The sequence below is a fragment of the Myxocyprinus asiaticus genome, chromosome 43 (assembly GCF_019703515.2).
Source record: "Myxocyprinus asiaticus isolate MX2 ecotype Aquarium Trade chromosome 43, UBuf_Myxa_2, whole genome shotgun sequence".
In the NCBI taxonomy this organism is placed as follows: Eukaryota; Metazoa; Chordata; class Actinopteri; order Cypriniformes; family Catostomidae; genus Myxocyprinus; species Myxocyprinus asiaticus.
In genome coordinates this window covers 5,968,363-5,988,708 of record NC_059386.1, presented here as the reverse complement: position 1 = coordinate 5,988,708, position 20,346 = coordinate 5,968,363, and the positions used below count along the sequence as shown (strand labels likewise).

Below are 20,346 nucleotides of genomic sequence, written 5' to 3'. Positions count from 1 at the left end.
ATGACTTAGTTTCATTTCCCCCTCTGTCCTTTTTCAAATATAGTTCGATGAGGAATCAAAATAAAAATCAAAGTAAAACAGGACTTCAAAAATGCGCAGAGAAAGACTTGTTCCCTTAGGAACAGCAATTGAAATAATCAACCCTTAGGCCCAAGCCTTTGAACACAGTAACCAAGAAAACACCAGCTATAGAAAGATTTTTAAAAACTCTAGGGCTCAGTCAGAGTCTTTGTCTTCTGATACTGCTCCAGCTCTTTTTTTTTCTTCATGGCGAGCTGTAGTTGTTTTTTGATGAGCTGGATCTGTGTTTCCAGGTCTGTCAGTTCCTGTACTATTGGGTTCTGGGCCAGACCCAGCAGATCTGTTCTTCCATTGGATGTGGTCTGTAGAGGGAGCAGTCTCTTCTCCTGTGGGGACAGGAGCTCCTTGCACTGTGAACATTCCAGGTCATTCTGTTGCCCCTCCTGATTGGACATTTTCCTTCGATTACAATTGGACATTCCCAAAGAGTTCCACGGCATTTGTTGATTGTTTCCAACATTACAGCTTAATTGGGGCAAGGAAGACAAGACAAATTTTAGTTATATTCCAAAGTATGCCACCTAAATATATGATTCCTAATTATCTATCAAAATTGGTATTATGTAGTAATATACTGTATATTACAGGTTTATGCTTTGGAAAACCCAACTTGGAAAAACCAAACAGTTTAATCAAGACTATCCCAAGTACATCTAGTCACATCTAATTATCTAGTACACATGCAATAGCTGTTTGGCTGATTAAATCAGTTACTGGGTCGTCCTTGAAAACAGTGCAGTTTGTGTCAGAAAATGTGAAGAAAAAGTATACGATTATTATTATTATTTATTTTTCATTTGAAAAGGTTATTGGTAACACTTCACAATAAGGTTAGTTTTGTTAACATTAATGAATGCATTAGTATCATGAACTAAAACTTAAAAAGGGCTTTTTACAGTATGTATTAATCTTTGTTAATGTTAGTTTGTCGAAATACTATTGTTCATTGTTAGTTCATGTTAGTTCATAATGCTTTAACTAAACAGATACAACTTTTAATGTAAAACATTTATTTGTATATGTAGAAATTATCATTAACCAAGAATAATAAATGCTGCAAAAGGATTGTTCATTGTTAGTTCATTTTAACTACTGTGTTAACTAATGTTTACAAATACAACCTTATTGTAAATGGTTACCAGCTTACTACTAAAATTATGGGTTTACCAATTACTGATTCTTGTTGGGGGTGAAACAATCACCACCAATCCTAAATGTTATGTTATAGCCTTGCAAAATACCAGTAGTTATTTAGTATTACTAACCCTGAGCCTAACCCTAAAGAGCTACAAGGTTTTAACCTTGTCATAGTTAGTTTGGAATTTATATATTTTTAATTTGAATATACACCCACTTTATTAGCTACACCTGTACACCTTCTTATTCATGCGATTATCTAATCAGCCAATCGTGTGGCAGAAGTGCAATGCATAAAATCAAACAGATACAGGTCAGGAGCTTAAGTTAATGTTCATATTAACCATCAAAATGGGGAAACATTTTTTGACCATGGCATGGTTTTTGGTGACAGATGGGCTGGTTTCAGTACTTCTGTAACTGCTGATCTCCTGGGATTTTCACGCACAACAGTCTCTAGAGTTTATTCAGAATGATGCCAAAAACAAAAAACACCCAGTGAGTGGTTGTTATGCGGACATAAATGCCTTGTTGATGAGAGAGGTCAACAGAGAATGGCTAGAATGGTTCGAGCTGACAGAAAGGCTACGGTAACTCAGATAACCACTCTGTACAATTGTACATGTCGACCCTTGAGGTGAATGGGCAACAACAGCAGAAGATCGTGTCTGGTTCCACTTCTGTCAGCCAAGAACAGAAAGCTGAGGCTGCATTGGGCATACCATCTGTGTACCTTAGCAGAAATCGAGATTTGTCAGACCAGGCTATGTTTTTCCAGTCTTTAACTGTCCAGTTTTGGTGAGACTGTGCCCACTGCAGCCTCAGCTTTCTGTTCTTGGCTGACAGAAGTGGAACCCGACATGGTCTTCAGCTGTTGAAGCCCATTCGCCTCAAGGTTTGACATGTTGTGCATTCTGAGATGCTATTCTGCTCACTACAATTGTACAAAGTGGTTATCTGGGTTTCCGTAGCCTTTCTGTCAGCTCGAACCATTCTAGCCATTCTCCGTTGACCTCTCTCATCACCAAGTCGTTTCCATCCGCAGAACTGCTGCTCACTGGATGTTTTTTTGTTTTTGCCACCATTCTAAGTAAACTTTAATGACTGATGGTTGATGTGAACATTAACTGCAGCTCCTGACCCATATCTGTATGATTTTATGCATTGCACTGCTGCCATAAGATTGGCTGTTTAGGTAATCGTATGAATAAGTAAATATACAGGTGTACCTAATAAAGTGGTCGGTGAGTGTATAACTTAGTACATTCTGGCAGTTTCAGTGTGCCTTGTAATAAACCACACATTATGATTGCAAAACAAAATGACTATGTAAAAACATATTTTATCCCAACCCGTTACATTCAAAATGTTTTTTAAATATCACAACACCACACCACATTATTTACAGTGTTCTTGTGTTCTGTGCACAAGGGGAAAATGTCACAACATAATGGGGTTGGATAAAACAAAATATTATTTGAATCAAACAATGTGTCTAATTTCAGTAGCGTGTTAACTATATCAGTATTAACTTGTGGTGGACACACACATCACTCAAATGACAGTTTCCTTAGAATGACCCTACTTTATTTATTTAATTCAATGCTACATAAATGCTTGTGAGAGCAGTTTACCTTTTCTCTGGCTTTGCGACAGTCTGTAATTTGTCTTCTTTGAATCTCGGGTTAAGCGCTCGATGTAATCTCTGACAGAACAGATTAAATTAAGTGTTATTACAGAAAATTAGAATTAAGAAGTACAAAGCAAATAATTAGCTAAAACTTCCCCTACTACTACAATATGTCACCTTGATGAAATATGATTGTTTAATAAAATCAGCACAGAACACTACAAATCTACTCACTTGACTAGTGTGAAGCCAGTACGTATGCTGTGATGAGTTCTGCATCCTGGGTATCACCCAGCGATGGAGGATGTGTTCACCTAATGTAGTGAGCAGAGACAGGGCAACTCCAATGCATAACATGACAAATAATCCTGAGAAGTGCTTTATCCCCATCTGTAGCGTCTGGAATAAACAACACAACGTTGAGGTTAGAAAAGGTGTAAGAAGACAGCACACTAAAAAGAGTTTTGTGGCTTTTAGTCCATATCTGTTTAACTTCTATATGTCATCTAAATGCTCATTTTAAAATGAACACTACACACACCCTTCGACCCTAGTTGGTGCTATAATAAGCACTTTTACATTTTTGCTAATGTCTTCGCAACCACATGTTTAAGAATTTTGGTCTAGAAAAATTTGTAATTTGTAAAATCATTTAAAAGATATAGAGAATGGCTCTGTCTGACCGTGCTAGGTGCATCACTATGCGCAACGACAGTGTGCTACGTGCAACAAATGTGTGCTATGCCAATTTTCATGAGACCTCTAATTCTAAGCCCAATTTTCATGCCAAAGCAAAGCGCAATTGGGTGTGGGTGGGAGTGCTTGCACTGTCTGTGGGCATATGCATGCAAACTTTGGGTGTACTGTGATTAATGAAGTGGTGCAAAGCACAATTTGTTATTTTCCTTAAACGTCTGAGAACCACGTCTATACTCGGCCCAAAGTCTAAAATCAGTTCCTGCATTTGCAGTTTGGGGATTCCACCAGCAGAAGATATCAAAGAGCTATTGATCACTTTTAATACTAGCAATGATTTGTTACAGAGATGCCAATAGAGAACACATATAACACATACATCGTGGTCTGGAGCAGCGCAGCCGACAATACGGTCACAGAGCAGAGCAGGGGATTTCTGGGGCCAGGAGGAAACACAACTGTGAATTATGCTCGTCATTGATTATTCAGTCGTGACTTTGAACTCTAGTCTCCCATGCAGCTGATGCAACGCGCTGCCTATTGCACCAGGTGGAAAGGTAAGGCACATTGAAACCACTGCAAACATGTCTGACAAGAATGCTGCATGTCAGCGCATTGGCACACAGTCGCCAATCCTAGGGTACCGAAACTATCGGAAACATCATGCCGACTTCACGTGTGACCATGTTGATTTTATTTCAAGGCGTAATTTATATCATATATATATATATATATATATATATATATATATATATATATTTTTTTTTTTTTTTTTTTTTTCATTTTACACCCTTTATTTATTCAATTAAGTCTGTTATATCCTTCCATAGCAATTACCTCAGAACCTAATAATTAAAGGAATGTTTTGGGTTCAATACAAATTAGCTCATTCGAAAGCATTTGTGACATTTTATTGATTAGCACAAAAATTTGTTTCGACTTGTTCATCCTTTTCTTTAAAAAAAGCAAAAAACAATGTTCCAATGAGGCACTTTCAATGGAAGTGAATGGGGGACAATTTTGTAATGTAAAAATACTCACTTTTTTCAAGACATAAAGGATATGTGTGTAAACATGATTTTAGTGTGATAAAATCACTTACAAACCTTTTCTGTTTAAAATTATAGCCAATTTTACAACTTTGTTACCATGGCAATGTAATGTCAACAAACCATAAAACAACTGTAATCAAACATTACAACTTTACAGCTCAAATAATACACAAGTTTTAACAGAAGAATTAATGCAAATGCTTTTATAAAATTATAAGCTTCACATTTTTGTGTTCAAACCCTCCATTTGCCCCATTCACTTCCACTATAAGAACCTCACTGTAAATTTTTGCTTCTTTTTTTTTTTTTAAGAAAAGGAGGGATGAGTCGAAACACATTTTTGTGGTAATCAACATTATGCCACAAATGCTGTCGATAACTTGTACTGAAACCGGAACATTTAAATTGCACTTGACACGTGGACGATTTCACCAACCCACTTGTGCCTAGACTTAGCACATGCTTTTATGAAAAAGTCAAAACTTCATGGCCATGTCCACTGATTTGCACATATTGCAAAGCACTGCACTAAAGACGTAGTGCTCTAAAAATAGGATACTTAGTAATGAAATTACCCCTGACAGATCTATTCTTATCTGTTCTTTTAAATTTGGCAGTTTTGGTCATTTTCTTCACTTTTCCAAACTGCTTGGACCCCGGAAATTGATGCTTGCGGCTATATTTACATTTTATTTAATAGAGAAATTTGTGTACTTTTTCTATTGATCATGGCAACAGCGATTCATCAAATGAAAATCTAATGATGGAGAAGAGCATTAAAACCGGGAATATATCCAGACATGCCATGCATTCAAATGCACTTTCAGCATTTTAAAGAGCTGATTCAGATGCCTGGACTCCAGTTTTGAAGCGATGCTGTACATTTCCAGTAAAGTATGCCAGAGTGTTGTAGTCTGCTGCATCTTCCACAACCTAGCACTCAAACCAACCTGCAAGATGGGGATTTGCTTTGTACAAATAATGTTCAGCTCAAATGTTTTGGCCTTATTTGCATAGTTACCTGATTAGCAAAATTCCTTCAGTGAATTGGGTGCTAAGAAATCACAGACAGTGTGAGAAAATAAACAATTTGCTATCAGCGGGTGCAGTACATTCTTAGTTAATTCCCCCCACAATCTTTCTCTTCCTATAAATTTGGTGACATCTATATTTTTGTGCAATAAAATGCCCTCTAGAATAAGAATGTCCTTCCACCTAATTTCACCTGCGTCTGACTAGCAATAGCAAGGAGCAAATCATGGTTTTGCTGAGCTGTAACATACATACTAAAGTATATTGGCTATTGCCAACTCCCTTTTTTAATAGGAAATATGTGAACGTAGGACAGAAATGGCTTTTGTCAAACCATGCCATGGGGTCTTTAATATCTTTACTGAGCAAACAGATATGATTTTCATTTTATATCATGGCTTACCTCAGTGACAGCAAAGCTTCTTTTACCACAGGGCACCACCTTGTACCACTTATCATGTAGCATGTCCATAAATCCATCAGATTTGTACTGACTGACCAACTCAGAGATATTTGAAGTCAGACGAGAATTCTGTTTGAGCCCAATACCATAACCTGTGGACAGAAGGGAAAGTTAATAATAGAGTATATGCATAGTAGTACATTCACTCTACAACACAGGAAAACAAAAACAATAAGTGCGTAAGAAGCACCCATGTACTTGCCTTCGATTGCAAAAGGCTTCCCCACTGTCAGCATCTTGCAGTCTGCATCAATAGACACTTCATAGTCTAAGAGAGCTTTGTCCATTATAAAAGCATCAAGCTTTTGTGGATCATCCCTGAAATAGCATGAGGCACTTTGCTATTATATGATGAGACACATATTTGCTGCATTCAGAAGATTTTTCTGTGGAGATTCATTATCATGCAGTCACAATAAGACCTTTTGACATAAATATCTCTGCATCAGTTGAAATACTTCAATGCCTCTAAGTCCTCAAAATACACTTGTCTGTTAAGATTTGTACAACCAAATATGCTTGAATCTCATAAAAACTGTCAATAAATTTCCAGGTCATATTTCACACCAAAATCAAAAGATTAAAAATAAATTAAATAGCATATTTTTTTTTCTTTCAAAATACTGTAAAGTAAAATGTTTTTACTGTTAAGTGAAAAATGGTCAATCATTACTGCAATGCAAAATAAGTTACGCATTACTGTAATGCAAAACAAAAATACTCATTACTGTAATGGGAAAAATTCCAGTCTCATAACTATAATGTGAAAAAATTGTCACTCATTACTGTAATAAAACAACAGTCATTCTCTTAAAATCTTTATTTAAGTTACAATAATAACAAACACAATCTGTTTTAACTAATAACACACAAATTATTGTATTGTTCTTGTACATAATGAATACCTCATTCAAACATTCACAGTGTAGGTTGGAAAAAGTATGTGAACCCCTAAGCTAATGATGTCAACGAAAGCTAATTAGAGTCAGGAGTTGGCAAACCTGGCATCTAAATTAATGATTTGAGATTGGAGGTGTGGGTTAGAGCTACTTTGACTTATAAAAACACTCAAACATTTGGAGTTTACTATTCACAAGGAGCATCTGCTGACATGGACCATGCCTCGCAAAAAAGAGTTCTCAGAAGATCTACGATCAAGAATTGTTGCTTTGCATAAAGCTTACAAAGGGTTGCAAAGTTATCTGAAGAGCTAGGATATTAATCTGTCCACAGTTAGACAAATTGTCTATAAATGGAGATGATTTAGTACTGTGGCTACTCTCCCTACAAGTGGCCATCCAGCCAAGATGAATCAAAGGGCACACATAAAAAATAACCCTCGAGTGACAGCTAAAGACTTGAAGGAATCATTGGAACTGGTTAACATCTCTGTTCATGAGTCTACTATATTTAAAGCATTAAACAGGAAACAGGAATGGTGTCTATGGCAGGACACCATGAAGGAAGCCACTGCTTTCCAACAAAAACATTTCTGCGTAGCTGAAGTTTGCCATAGACCACCTTGACACTCCACAACACTACTAGGAAAATGTTTTGAGGACTGATTAATCTAAGGTTGAATTGTTTAGGAAGAACACGCAGCACTACGTAAAAAGGGCACCACACACCAACAAGAAATCATCATCCCAACGGTACAGTACGGTGGAGGGAGCATCATGATTTGGGACTGTTTTACTTCTTTAGGGCATGGATCGCTTGCTGTCATCGAGGGAAAAATGAATTCCCAAGTATATCAATACAGGCAACAGAATAATGTCAGGGTGGCTGTGCACATGCTGAAGCTCAGTAGAAGTAGGGTGATGCAGCAGGACAATGACCCTAAACATAGAAGTAAATCCACTATAGAATGGCTTCAAAAGAAGAAAATCCACCTTTTGGAAAGGCCCAGTCAGAGCCCAGACCATAACCCTATAGAGATGCTGTGGAATGACCTCGAGAGCGCATTATCCGCAGCTACCAGAAACGTTTGGTTGAGGTTATTGCTGCAAAAGGAGGAGCGACCAGTTATTAAATCCAAGGGTTCACTTACTTTTTCTACAGCACTGTGAATGTTTAATGTTTTCAATAAAGACATAAAATAGTATAATTGTTTGTGTGTTGTAAGCAAACGCACATTGTGTTTGTCTATACTTGTGACTTTGATGAAGATAAGATCACATTTTGTGACCAATTAATTCCAATGGGTTCACATACTTTTTATTGCCACTCTATGTCAGTTTCATTAATGTAATGCAAGAAAATGTCATTCTCATTACTGTAATAATAAGAAATGTCAGACTCACTACTGTAATTTGAAAAAAATTTCATTCTCATTACTGTAATTTAAAAAATACCAGTCTCATTACTGTAATGCCAAATATATATTTAGTATATACAGAATATTTAGTGATGCTCCGATCGATCGGCCACCGATCTGTATCTGCCGATATTCACTGTAATGAGATGACAGTAATGAGAATGAGATTTAATTAGGGTAGAGTAATTTGGGGGAAGATGTGCTCAATAGCTATGAAAATAATGTCACAATACAACAAATCTTAATGCTCCTAATCATTACATAAATATATAATTTCTTATATTCTTCTTTTGATTTTGAAATGAAATATGACCTGGACATTTCTTCTTACCCAAAGATCACATTTACTAGTTGCAGTCACATCCTTGTATATCCTGTGCAATTCAAGAAGTGAGTTATCTTGTAAAAACACGTGCCAGATTGATTTGAGAGGAGAAACCTGGCCGACCTTCATAGGAAAATATTGCAAATTTCATCAGCCTCTACTGAAATCTATTTATTCTGCCCTGCTTCAAGGAATTATATACACTGGTGATATTTCAGAGAGGTCTGATTTAAGGACTACATCAAATAATGTCCTGGAGGTTGTGAAAACTCAAAAGGAGAGTTTCAGGCTTGTCATACAGGATGTGGAAGAAAGAAAATCAATTCTAAATGTACTTGTGTATGGCTTGACACACACTCAAGAGATTTTGTCTGGAAACTCTTGGCATTCATCGTTTCTTGAGACATTCTTATTATGAAGTAAATTTTCATGCTCCCATCAAATATGTCTTAATATAGGATAAAGCTTAAATATATTGGGGATATTTTTGCCCTGGTGCAATGCACTAACTTCAAATAAAAAACTGTAAATTTGTTAAGAAATGTTCCATGTGTTTCTTTCTTTTTTTCCAATTGCAGACATAATGTTTGGAGGGAAAACATCAGTACAAACATTTGTAAGTATTCACATTGGATGTTATGAATTGTGTGATGTCTTGAGGTGTTAGTTGGTTTGATTCACTGAAACATTCCATCCTGTTCGATAAAACTACAGAAATCAGTAAAGGTCGACCGATATTTCGGTTTTACCAAATAATCGAAAGTTGCTTTTTGGAACATTTATCGGCAAAAATCAACACTGATATTGGCAGGTAGTTTTTGGTTCCAATTTGCAATTTGTTCCAGTAAGGTTATACAAATTAGAGCTCCAAAGAGGTTTTGTTGTTAAGTAGATATAAGTTAATTATAATTTAATGTTAATGTAAAAGTCTGTTTTATTTAGATCATGATGATCTGCTATTGATGAATGATGATCTACATTTCAGTTTAAATTGCCTTCATGTCAATACCCTCATGTAAGCTAACTCTCAAACCCTCACAGAGCAATGGCTAACTACCAGCCAAATAATAGTCAAACAATTTTATATATTCCTCTTGTTCAGTGAAACCACATGATTTTGTATGACATGGTAAGAAGGCAAGAATTTGAAGGACAAGGCAGAGGGCATCCAGTTAATTAGTGCTGCTTCTATGATCAATGCCACTTTGCAATAACAATTATGACTTACTTAAGGTGATCTATACCATCAGGGGTTGTAGGGACATTATATCGTCTCATGTATTCATGCATCTCAGGAAAGCTTTTTTTCACATAATCCTCGGCACTGCTCTCCCGGACAGTCCCGAAGCGGAAACCTTGTGATGGATGGTGGAGCTTGAAGAGCAAGAGAACCATTATCATCAACCAGGAAGTACATTTTCAACCTCTAACTAGTCACAAATTACACACCTGCCAGTCATTTTAACGATCTTACCTTGGGATCATGAATACCTGAGAGTTGCTCGTAGGTTTTTTCACCAACCATTACAGCAGCGAGATTAGCCGTGTACGTCGACAAGCAGAACAAGCAGAATATAGCCCAGAGGTTCATGAGGAATCTGCCAGTCCAACATTTTGGCGGCTTAATGGCGGCAGTCCGACCAAACAAGATTGCGTAGCAAACGTTTAGCGCTGAGGAGAAAGAGAAGACTCGTTCTCTATTCCTTCCCCTTGGGGTCATCCCGAAAGGGCTTTTCCACTCGTACAAGGTTAGAAACACGGCTGTGACATGTAAAGACACAAATATTCCCAACCACATACTCCAGTGTAGGGGCCACATGAAGGCACCGATAGGTGCAGCTGTATCTCTAGTCCTGACCAAGATTCCAAGACTTGTTGAAAAGAAGGGGCTGGTGAAGTCGATGACCTGACTGCGTGCTGAGTTGATGCTGAAGGAAGTGACTGCGAGGTGCGCTGCTCCGCTCATTAGATCCCCAACAAGGCCTGTCCAGCGCCCATTCTTATAAGCACCATATTTTCCATCGCCCACAATGTAGAGGTCAAAATGAAACCCCATGTCCTCTGCCAGCTTCTCTAGAAGATCAATGCAATAACCATAACAGCATTTTTTAAACTCCATGGGCACTGTATCATTGGCGCCTTGCAGACCCTGAAAAAGACTTACCAGCAAGGCTGTATCATTTGTTAGGGGGTCAAGGCACAACTGGCCCGCCGGGCACAAACCGTCCTCATCAACATCTCGAGTGAAGACAAACGGGTGTTCAACCAGGGTGACAACACGTAAGTGTAGACGTGAGGAATGCCGCCAGTCCGCCCCTGGCTGAGACTGTCTCTTATTCGGCCATACGCCATAATCCATGACCACTTTGGCTTGCTTCCAGCTGCCAAGACGCGTCCACATGGGTTTGCCTATTGGGTCATGCTGTAGATTCCATATGAAGTGATGGCTTTCAGAGATAATGGTAGATTCCTCTTGAATATTGATGTAGCCGCTGAGGCCATCAAATGACGTGTTGGCCATAAATCTGAAAATCAACAGACAATAGATTTTTCTGAGATCATCCATTATCCATAATTATGACATTCTGAAAACAACACAATCAAAATTGACCCTATTTACTTTAAATTATGAGTAGCGTGTGGCTTGTAGTTTGTATACTTTGCACTGAATATTTGTCTCACATGGAAATGTGTCACATCACGCATGTTAAATGTGTTGTAAAAACCTTGTCATGTTGTCTTAAAATTGTTTAATTTACAATGATTTACCATTGCCTGATGGGCCAGCTGTACTGCTTAGCTACTGTAGAAAACTACAAAATATGGGGGATATTTTTACCCAGATTTGTACTTTTTTTTTCCGCTAATACGTTTTTTTTTGTTTTTTTTTTTGGTGAAAGTGCAGTGTTGAAGGTAAAGGTAACCCTGTTAAATCAATAATGATAGGAGTGCTGAGCATGTGAAATGTAATCCCTGCAGCAGTTCGGTTTGTGAGTTTCCTGACAGTATATTGTTGGAGAAAATGCTCTTGATATGCTGTTTCTCTGAACGCATATGCCAGCAGGCTAGTGTCATGTCTTACTGCTTTTCATAATGGTGATTGCAGCCCTTTTTCTGCTCAACAATTTTCTCCAACAGCTGTTTCCTTTTTTTTTTTTTTTTTTTTTTTTTATAATATTGTTTAGAAAGAGCTCTTTTCTGCATTAACCTACACCATGGGTAATCGTACTTCTATGGCATGAGATCTACTCTTTCATAATGCTATTATAGTATGATCTACCATGCGCAATTTAAATATACATCGTTGGCAGTGTTGTAATGACATAAAAACTTCAGTAGTCGGTACCGATACTGTTGAATTTTTGACAAACCTCGATACCCAAACTAATACTAACTAATTTGTTAATTAGGTAAACATTGTTTCAAGTTCTCAAATAATTATTCAAGACAAAGAAACAGTCAGTAATAAAATAAGAACAAAGAAATAAATTAAGAAAACAGTGCTTAAAGTTTCTAACAGCAGATAAGAAAAAACTAGGCCTAATGAAATGTAACATAAAACCAGAGATGGGTAGAGTAGCCAAAAACTGTACTCAAGCAAAAGTACAATTACTTTAAAAAAACAATTACTCAAGTAGAAGTAAAAGTGCTAACATACTGTAAATAATTACTTGAGTAAGAGTAAGAAAGTATCCAATTAAAAGAGTACTCAAGTAGTGAGTAAACTGTTACTTTCACAAATGGACATTAACTCCCTACATTCCATTACATAATACACATTTAACATATATTACAGAATTTTTATTATTATTATTATTCATGGAAATTCTGTCATCATTCACCATCATGTTGTTCTAAACCCGTATGACTTTTGTTCTTCCATGCAACACAATAAGGAGATTTTAGACAGAATGTTAGCCTTGGTCACCATTTACGTTCAGTGAATGTGTTTTTTTTTTATATATATATATTTTGAAAGTGAATGGTGACTGAGACTGTCAGTCCCTAACATTTTGTCTAACATATTAGTGTTCCACAGAATACAAAGGGTCACATGGGTTTGGAAAAACATGAGGTTAGGGAAATGATGACGGAATATTAAATCATTACTTTTCTTCTGCAGAACACAAATTATGATTTTTACAAGAATATTTCAGCTCTGTAGGTCAGTACAATGCAAGTGAATGGGTGCCAAAATTTTGATGCACGAAAAAGCAAATGCAGGCACCATAAAAGTAATCCATACAACTCCAGTAGTTAAATCCATATCTTCAGAAGTGATATGATAGGTGTAGGTGAGAAACAGATCAATATTTAAGTAATTTTTTGCTAGAAGTACTTTTCCCAGCCCAGCAGGGGGCGATATGCAGAGAAGAATGTGAATCACCAAACACAAAAGAAGAAGAATGTGAAAGTGATCTGTTTCTCATCCACACTAGGGATGGGCGATACCACATATTTTCTTTTCGATTTGATACCAAGTATGTTTACGCCAATATCGCAGATATCAATACCAATACCGATACCTCTATTAAAATGAATTTTTATGAATTCTTTGGATAAAATTAGTAACTTTATTATTACTTAAATTTGTTTAATATATTTATGGGCCTAAACAGAAAATTATTAGGCTGCTTTGTTTACCCTTTAAAAATTAGTTAGTATAAGCCACATATAAAACCTCAAAATTAACCATAGATATTATTATATGGTTACTATTACAAAAACCAAGTTACCATATGGATGCTACAGTAATGCTGTAGTAAAACCATAGTAAATTGTATCAAGTCCTTGGTTACTGCCAAAAAGAAAAAGAAACACATGGTGACTACAGTCGTAGTTACAACAGTCATGGTTAATATGATATTACTATGGTAAATACATGGTAAGTTTTTATAAGGGTATAATTTATTAAAGATTAAAGGATTAAAGATCATTATCAATGTTTTAATGACTCTGAATTTAAATAAACCTGTAAGAATGGTCACACAAATCCATTATAATAAATGTCACGTCTAGGTTTGTCATTACATAGTGTGAATAACTCCAGATGCTGTTTTTCTGTCATTACCTCAGGAAAGCACTGCTCCCTCTTTGAACGAGCGCTATGACGGAAAGGGTGAGTGCTGTCTGACTGCTATTGTATTTTAGCATTTCTGGCGCGTCAAGATGAGTGGAAGCCAAAATAGTTCCAATACCATGCAACTTTATTCGCTCATATAATTATTTTTTTCCACTTCGAAGCTTATGAGATGCATTAATATTCATGTATTCTAAATAATAAGATACCTTGTTAAAAACAAACTTCGATATTTTTATGTGAGGATCGATATTCTTGATACCACATCAGTATCGGAAGTATTGATACTTTAGTATCGATCCACCCATCCCTAATCCACAAGATATTGATTTTACCACTGGAGTCTTTTGGATTACTTTTATGCTGACTTATGTGATTTTTTTTTAGCTTTAAAATGTTGGCACCCATTCACTTGCATTTTATGGACCAAAAGAGCTGAGAAATTCTTCTAAAAATCTTCATTTGAGTTCAGCAGATGAAAGAAAGTCATACACAACTGGCATGAGGGTGAGTAAATGATGAGAGAATTTTCATTTTTGGGCGAACTATCCCTTTAAGGGCTCTTGTCAGATCTGAATGAATTTGTCAATAAGAAGAGAGGGTTTGAAAACTTTCTAGTAATTATTACGGTGAAAACGTGAACAATGTCCCACAGGGACATTATATATAATGCTGAAATATAAACCAAAGCAAGATAATTGTTTATTGATGCCTACTTTAGCTATTTCATAACTTTTAGTTGTTAGTTCAATGTAGTTACAGTTTTCAGTGTTGAAATAATTTATATCATTAGATCTGTACACAGTACTGCCACTCCCTAAACTCAGAGGACTCAGCATATGTAGGGCACCACGTGCAGAAATGATTAAACAGTTCGTTAATATTCATCAGGAAAGCGCTACCTGATTGGTCAGAGAAACTATAACCCAAGCCTAACCCTACCCTTCAACCAATCAATCAGACAGAGCTACCTTCATAAATATAAATGAGTATTCCCTTGCCATCCTACCTTTTGGAAAACATTTTCATTATCTCTGTAGTTTCTCTACTCTCTTTCTCTTTTGACCAGTTAACGAGATCGATTAGTGGTTGTCTTGCGATCAACTGGTCCATACTGAATGTGAAACATCAGTGCAACCTGACACAATCAAATATATTGTTTAATGTACAGTTATGAGGAGCAGGACTTTGGACCAACGAGACTTCACAGTGGGTGGGACTATCCAGCGCAATGCACCAGAAATAGAAACCAAGCAATTAACGAAATGTCATGTTTCTTGAATTGCAATACAGTGCATTTGTCACATTGTAGTGTAAGCGCAGCAATGGACTTTATTTACAGTAGAGCCATCTTTAATTTTTTATGAGAATGGCAACAAGGCTGTTTAGAGATAGACTTACAGTGTCTTCAATGGGTTGTACTGTTGTTTAAATGTTTGGATCGTAATGCTGAGGAACCATTGAAAAAAAATGTCCTGGTTACTTTCGTAACCTCCGTTCCCTGAATGAGGGAACGAGACGTAGTGTCTATGAAGTGACACTAGGGGTCACTCTTGGGAGCCCCAAACACCTCTGCTTTTTGGGAATTGGCAAGTGGAATTTGCATGCCACTCCCCGGACATACGGGTATAAAAAGAGCTGGTATGCAACCACTCATTCAGGTTTTGTGCTGAGGAGCCGAGGCAAGGTCCTGGCCATTTCAGCGGGTAGTTCAGTGTTGTAGCAAGAGGGACACAATGTCTCGTTCCATCCATCAGGGAACGAAGGTTACGAAAGTAACCAGGAAGTTCCCTGTCTGTCACTCACTCGACGTTGTGTTGATGTAGTGACACTAGGGGTCCCTATACAAAACGCCACAACTAGCTGAACTGTGTTATGTGGACTGGCAGTGCGAGACAGGCAGACCGCTGTGTGCCTCACAGCCAGCGCACCAGGCCGTCACGTAACCTCCCCCGAACGGTCCTTTGGGGACAAGTCGACTGCCCTACAATAGGGACAGGCTAGCCCAGCCGTGGCCTCTTTTCCTCTTTTTTCTCCCCAAAAAGAGTGGAATTTGTTAACCAACTGGGGGCCATAAATGTCTACGTCGGGGGGGGGGTGTCACTCACAAGGGGAAGACACCGCGGAGACCACACCCTGCCCAGGGGGGGGGGGGGGGTATTTTGAGATTTTCCAAATCTTGTCAGAAGTATGTCATGTGGAGAAGTCGCATGGTAGGTCATACCCGAGGGGGGAGGAGTTTCTACAAACATGGTGACCAGGGGCAGAGGGGCCTCTGCCCAAGGAAGATGCAGTTTACCGACAGGGAAACGATTTAGCGGAAGATATCACACTGGGTCACCTACGGGGAACCAGCACATGTGGAGCACCTACCCCAGTACAGGGCCTAATTAGCATATGTACGGGGCCGGCAGCGAGTTTCTCCGCAAACTCGTCTGCCACAGAGCTAAGGAGGAATGTCATCCAGGGATCACAGCTTGTGAACACGACTGGGGGTCAAAAGCACACGTCTTCACCTCAAGGGAGGGGAAAGGCACTATGCGCAAGCAGTACACCCGGCCAGCTGTCCCGGAACTTACCTGCTCGTACCTGACAATATACGGGACGAAACTGTAGAACCTCGCATAGGTGTTGGGTGTTGCCCAGCCTGCTGGTCTGCAGATGTCTGCCAAAGAGGCACCACTGGTCAGGGCCCAGGAGGCCGCTACACTCCTAATAGAGTGGGCTCATAACCCCACGGGGGGCGGCACGTCCTGAGCGTGATATGCCATAACAATGGCGTCAACGACCCAGTGGGTGATCCTCTATTTGGAGACAGCGCTTCCTTTCCGCTGTCCACCAAAGCAGACAAAGAGCTGTTCGGAGCTTCTAAAGCTCTGCGTGTGATCCAAATAGATGCGTAAAGCATGCACCGGACACAGCAATGCCAAAGCTGGGTCTGCCTCCTCCTGGGGCAGCTCTTGCAGGTTCAAGAGCTGCCCTGCTCTTGAACCTGCAAGAGCTGATCCCTACAAAAGGGGTCGTGGGAACTGGTCAGGGTCTCAGGATCACGTGAGAGTAACCCGGACCGAACTCCAGGCATGATTCTCTGACAGAGAATGCCTGCAGGTCCCCTACCCTCTTGATGGAAGTGAGCGCAGTCAGGAGGGCAGTCTTCAAAGAGAGTGCCTTAAGCTCAACTGACTCCAGGGGCTCAAAGGGAGCTCCCCGTAGACCCTGAAGGACTACATAGAGGTCCCACGAGGGGATGAGGCGCTGTCTGGAGGGATTCAACCTCCTAGCGCCTCTCAGGAACCTGACGATCAAGTCATGCTTCCCCAAATACTTACCATCCACTGCATCGTGATGTGCCGAAATGGCAGCTACATACACTTTCAAGGTGGAGGGGGACAGCCGCCCCTCCAGCCTCTCCTGCAGGAAGGAAAGCACCAATCCGACTGTGCATCTCTGGGGGTCTTCACATCGGGAAGAACACCACTTAGTGAACAGATGCCACTTCAAGGCATACAGGCACCTCGTAGAGAGTGATCGTGTCTACCACTGCGGGTGTTAGGCCACTTAGGTCTTCCGCATCCCATCCAAGGGCCAGATGTGGAGATTCCAGAGGTCTGGTCATGGGTGTCAGATGGTGCCCCGTCCCGGAGAAAGAAGGTCATTCCTCAGGGGAATTCGCCGGGGGGGCTGTCGCGAGGAGCGTAAGGTCTGAGAACCACGTCTGGGTGGGCCAGTAGGGTGCTACTAGGACGACCTGCTCCTCATCCTCCCTGACCTTGCACAGGGTCTGTGCAAGAAGGCTCACTGGGGGAAACGCATATTTGCGTAATCCCGGGGGCTAGCTGTGTGCCAGCGTGTCTATACCAAGGGGTGCCTCAGTCAGGGCATACCAAAGCGGGCAGTGGGAGGATTCCTGGGAAGCAAACAGGTCTACCTGTGCCTGACCAAGTCAACTCCAAATCAGCTGGACCACCTGGGGGTGGAGTCTCCACTCTCCCCTGAGCGTAACCTGTCATGACAGTGCTTCCGCTGCGGTGTTGAGGTCGCCTGGGATGTGAGTGGCTCGTAGCGACTTGAGGCGCTGCTGACTCCAGAGGAGGAGACGGTGGCCAAATTGTGACATGCAAACTTGACAAGTTTTCAAGGAGCGTAGACCGCCTTGACGGTTGACGTACGCTACCATCGCCGTGTTGTCCATCCAGACCAACACGTGCTTGCCATGGATCAACGGCCGGAACCTCCGCCGGGCGAGCAGTACTACCAACATCTTGAGGCAGCTGATGTGCCAACGCAGCCGCGGGCCAGTCCAGGAGCCGGCAGCTGTGTGCCCATTGCATATGTTGCCCCAGCCCATCTTGGAGGCAGCCATCGTAACCACGACGCACCTGGAGACCTGCTCTAGGGGAACCCCTGCCAGTAGAAATGTAAGGTCGGTCCAAGGGCTGAAGAGGCTGTGACAGATCGGCATGATGACCACGCGATGTGTCCCGCGGCACCATGCCCATCTCGGGACTCAAGTCTGAAGCCAGTGCTGAAGCGGTCTCATATGCATCAACCCGAGCGGTGTGACCACTGCTGAGCATGCCATATGCCCCAGGAGCCTCTGAAAAAGTTTCAGTGGAACCGCTGTCTTCTGTCTGAACGCCTTCAGACAGTTCAGCACCGACTGTGCGCACTTGTTCGTGATTCCAACTCCAAGCCGAGAAAAGAGATGCTCTGTACCGGGGAGAGCTTACTATTTTCCCAGTTGACCCGAAGCCCCAGTCGGCTGAGGTGTGTGAGCACCAGGTCCCTGTGCGCACACAACACATCCCGGGAGTGAGCTAGGATTAGCCAGTCGTCGAGATAATTGAGGATGCGGATGCCCACTTCCCTTAGCAGGGAAAGGGCTGCCTCTGCGACCTTCGTGAAGATGCGAGGGGACAGCGGGAAGGGGAGGACCTTGTACTGGTACGCCTGGCCCTCGAAAGCCAGGAAGGGTCTGTGTCAGACCAAGACGTTGAAGTACGTGTCCTTCAGGTCTACCATCGCGAACCAATCTTGATGCTGGATGCTCGCTAAAATGCGTTTTTGCTCTTTTGTTTTGCTCTGCCGAAGTGCCCAGGGGCGTTCTCTGCACTCCACAGGTGCAGAGGGGGAGAAGCCACTGAAATGCACCGTAAATCCAGCAGTTTGAGGTGAATGGAAGGGAGAATTGAATTCAGTGCACTGAATGCAACCACTCGGCTCCGAAGAGAAAATCTGAATGAGTGCTTGCATACCAGCTCCTTTTATACTCGTATGTCCGGGGGAGTGGCATGCAAATTCTACTCGCCAATTCCCATTGGCCTTTTTTCAAAAAGCAGAGGTGTTTGGGGCTCCCAAGAGTGACCCCTAGTGTCACTACATCGACACAACGTCATGTGAGTGACAGACAGGGAACATCTTTCCAAGAAATTTTCTAGTAGCACTAGAAAAATCACATCTTGTACTAAGTGAATTGGTTCTTTCACACAGTTCATGTAAATGAACCAGTTAAAATAAATAGTCCCTTACATTTAGCGTTGGGAACACCGATTCATTTTAGTGAGTCAGTTCTTTTGGACAGTTCATGTAAATTAACTAGACTGATTCACTTGAGCCCCACAAAGCCTAAAAGGGACTTTTCCTTCTTTTCTGAAGCAGACTAACACCCTAATTCCCCTTCAAATAGCTCCAATTTTTGATAGTGTTTACCATTAGCATGTTGCTAAGCTAATACTATGATACACTAATAATCATAAAAATAAATAGCACACACAACGTGGGTAAAATAGCCTATTTGAGTGCTATTTTAACTATTTTATTGATACTTTACAGTAGCATACTAAATGAAATAGATGACTGAGGTTCAGGCAGTAAACTCTGTGGTGCAAGCTGATAGGTTCCTTGAACTCGTTATCTGTTTGCCAATTGTCTCGATTACATGTGACATGTTAAGCCAATCGGCTCGCATGGTGCAAGCTGATTGGCTGTTTGACAAGTAATTGGGTAGCCAATCAACTTGTGTCTCTCTTTTTGAGAGCCCACAGACTTTAGTTGAAGGAAGGACCTAAATTATGGCTGCGTCCAAAACCAAAGGTAGCTGTCTCGCTGCCCCAATGCCCTATCAGATGCCGCAACAGACAGCATTTACGTACAAAGGTACCTCCAGAAAGTGGTTTTGGACAGGCTACAGAGGTAACATAACGTCACATCGTTGCAAGAATACCAGCAACTGATTATCGCCATCTGGTGTCCACTAAAGATAATGCGTCTGCTTCGCTCAGTCTAATGGTCTAATAATCTAGAACAAAATCAAGAGAGTTTTGGCGATAACCAAGTGTATATTTAATAACTACAATACTACTTTCTTGCTAGAAATGGAATCAAAAGTTGTAAAAAGAATAAAAACGTACATTTATACACAAATTGGCTATCAACTGCCTCTTAGGCCGCCATTTTTTTTTTTTCTTCAGCTCAACTGCTGTGGATCCGCATGCACAAGATTGTGGGATTTCTTAGGCAGTGAAGGATACATC

General features: G+C 40.4%; 1 protein-coding gene across 1 annotated transcript in view; it reads right to left on the bottom strand.

The window, feature by feature from the left end:
• Positions 1-209: 209 nt before the first annotated feature.
• Positions 210-20,346, bottom strand: part of LOC127433210 (glutamate receptor ionotropic, NMDA 3A-like) — a 33,440-nt gene continuing 13,303 nt past the window's right edge. Inside the window, exons 3-9 of the mRNA XM_051684937.1 lie at positions 10,208-11,258; positions 9,962-10,107; positions 6,294-6,409; positions 6,032-6,183; positions 3,083-3,247; positions 2,853-2,923; positions 210-546 (exon numbers count right to left, since the gene is read on the bottom strand). Coding sequence (XP_051540897.1) covers positions 210-546; positions 2,853-2,923; positions 3,083-3,247; positions 6,032-6,183; positions 6,294-6,409; positions 9,962-10,107; positions 10,208-11,258 — 2,038 coding nt within the window. The remainder of the gene's footprint in view (positions 547-2,852; positions 2,924-3,082; positions 3,248-6,031; positions 6,184-6,293; positions 6,410-9,961; positions 10,108-10,207; positions 11,259-20,346) is intronic.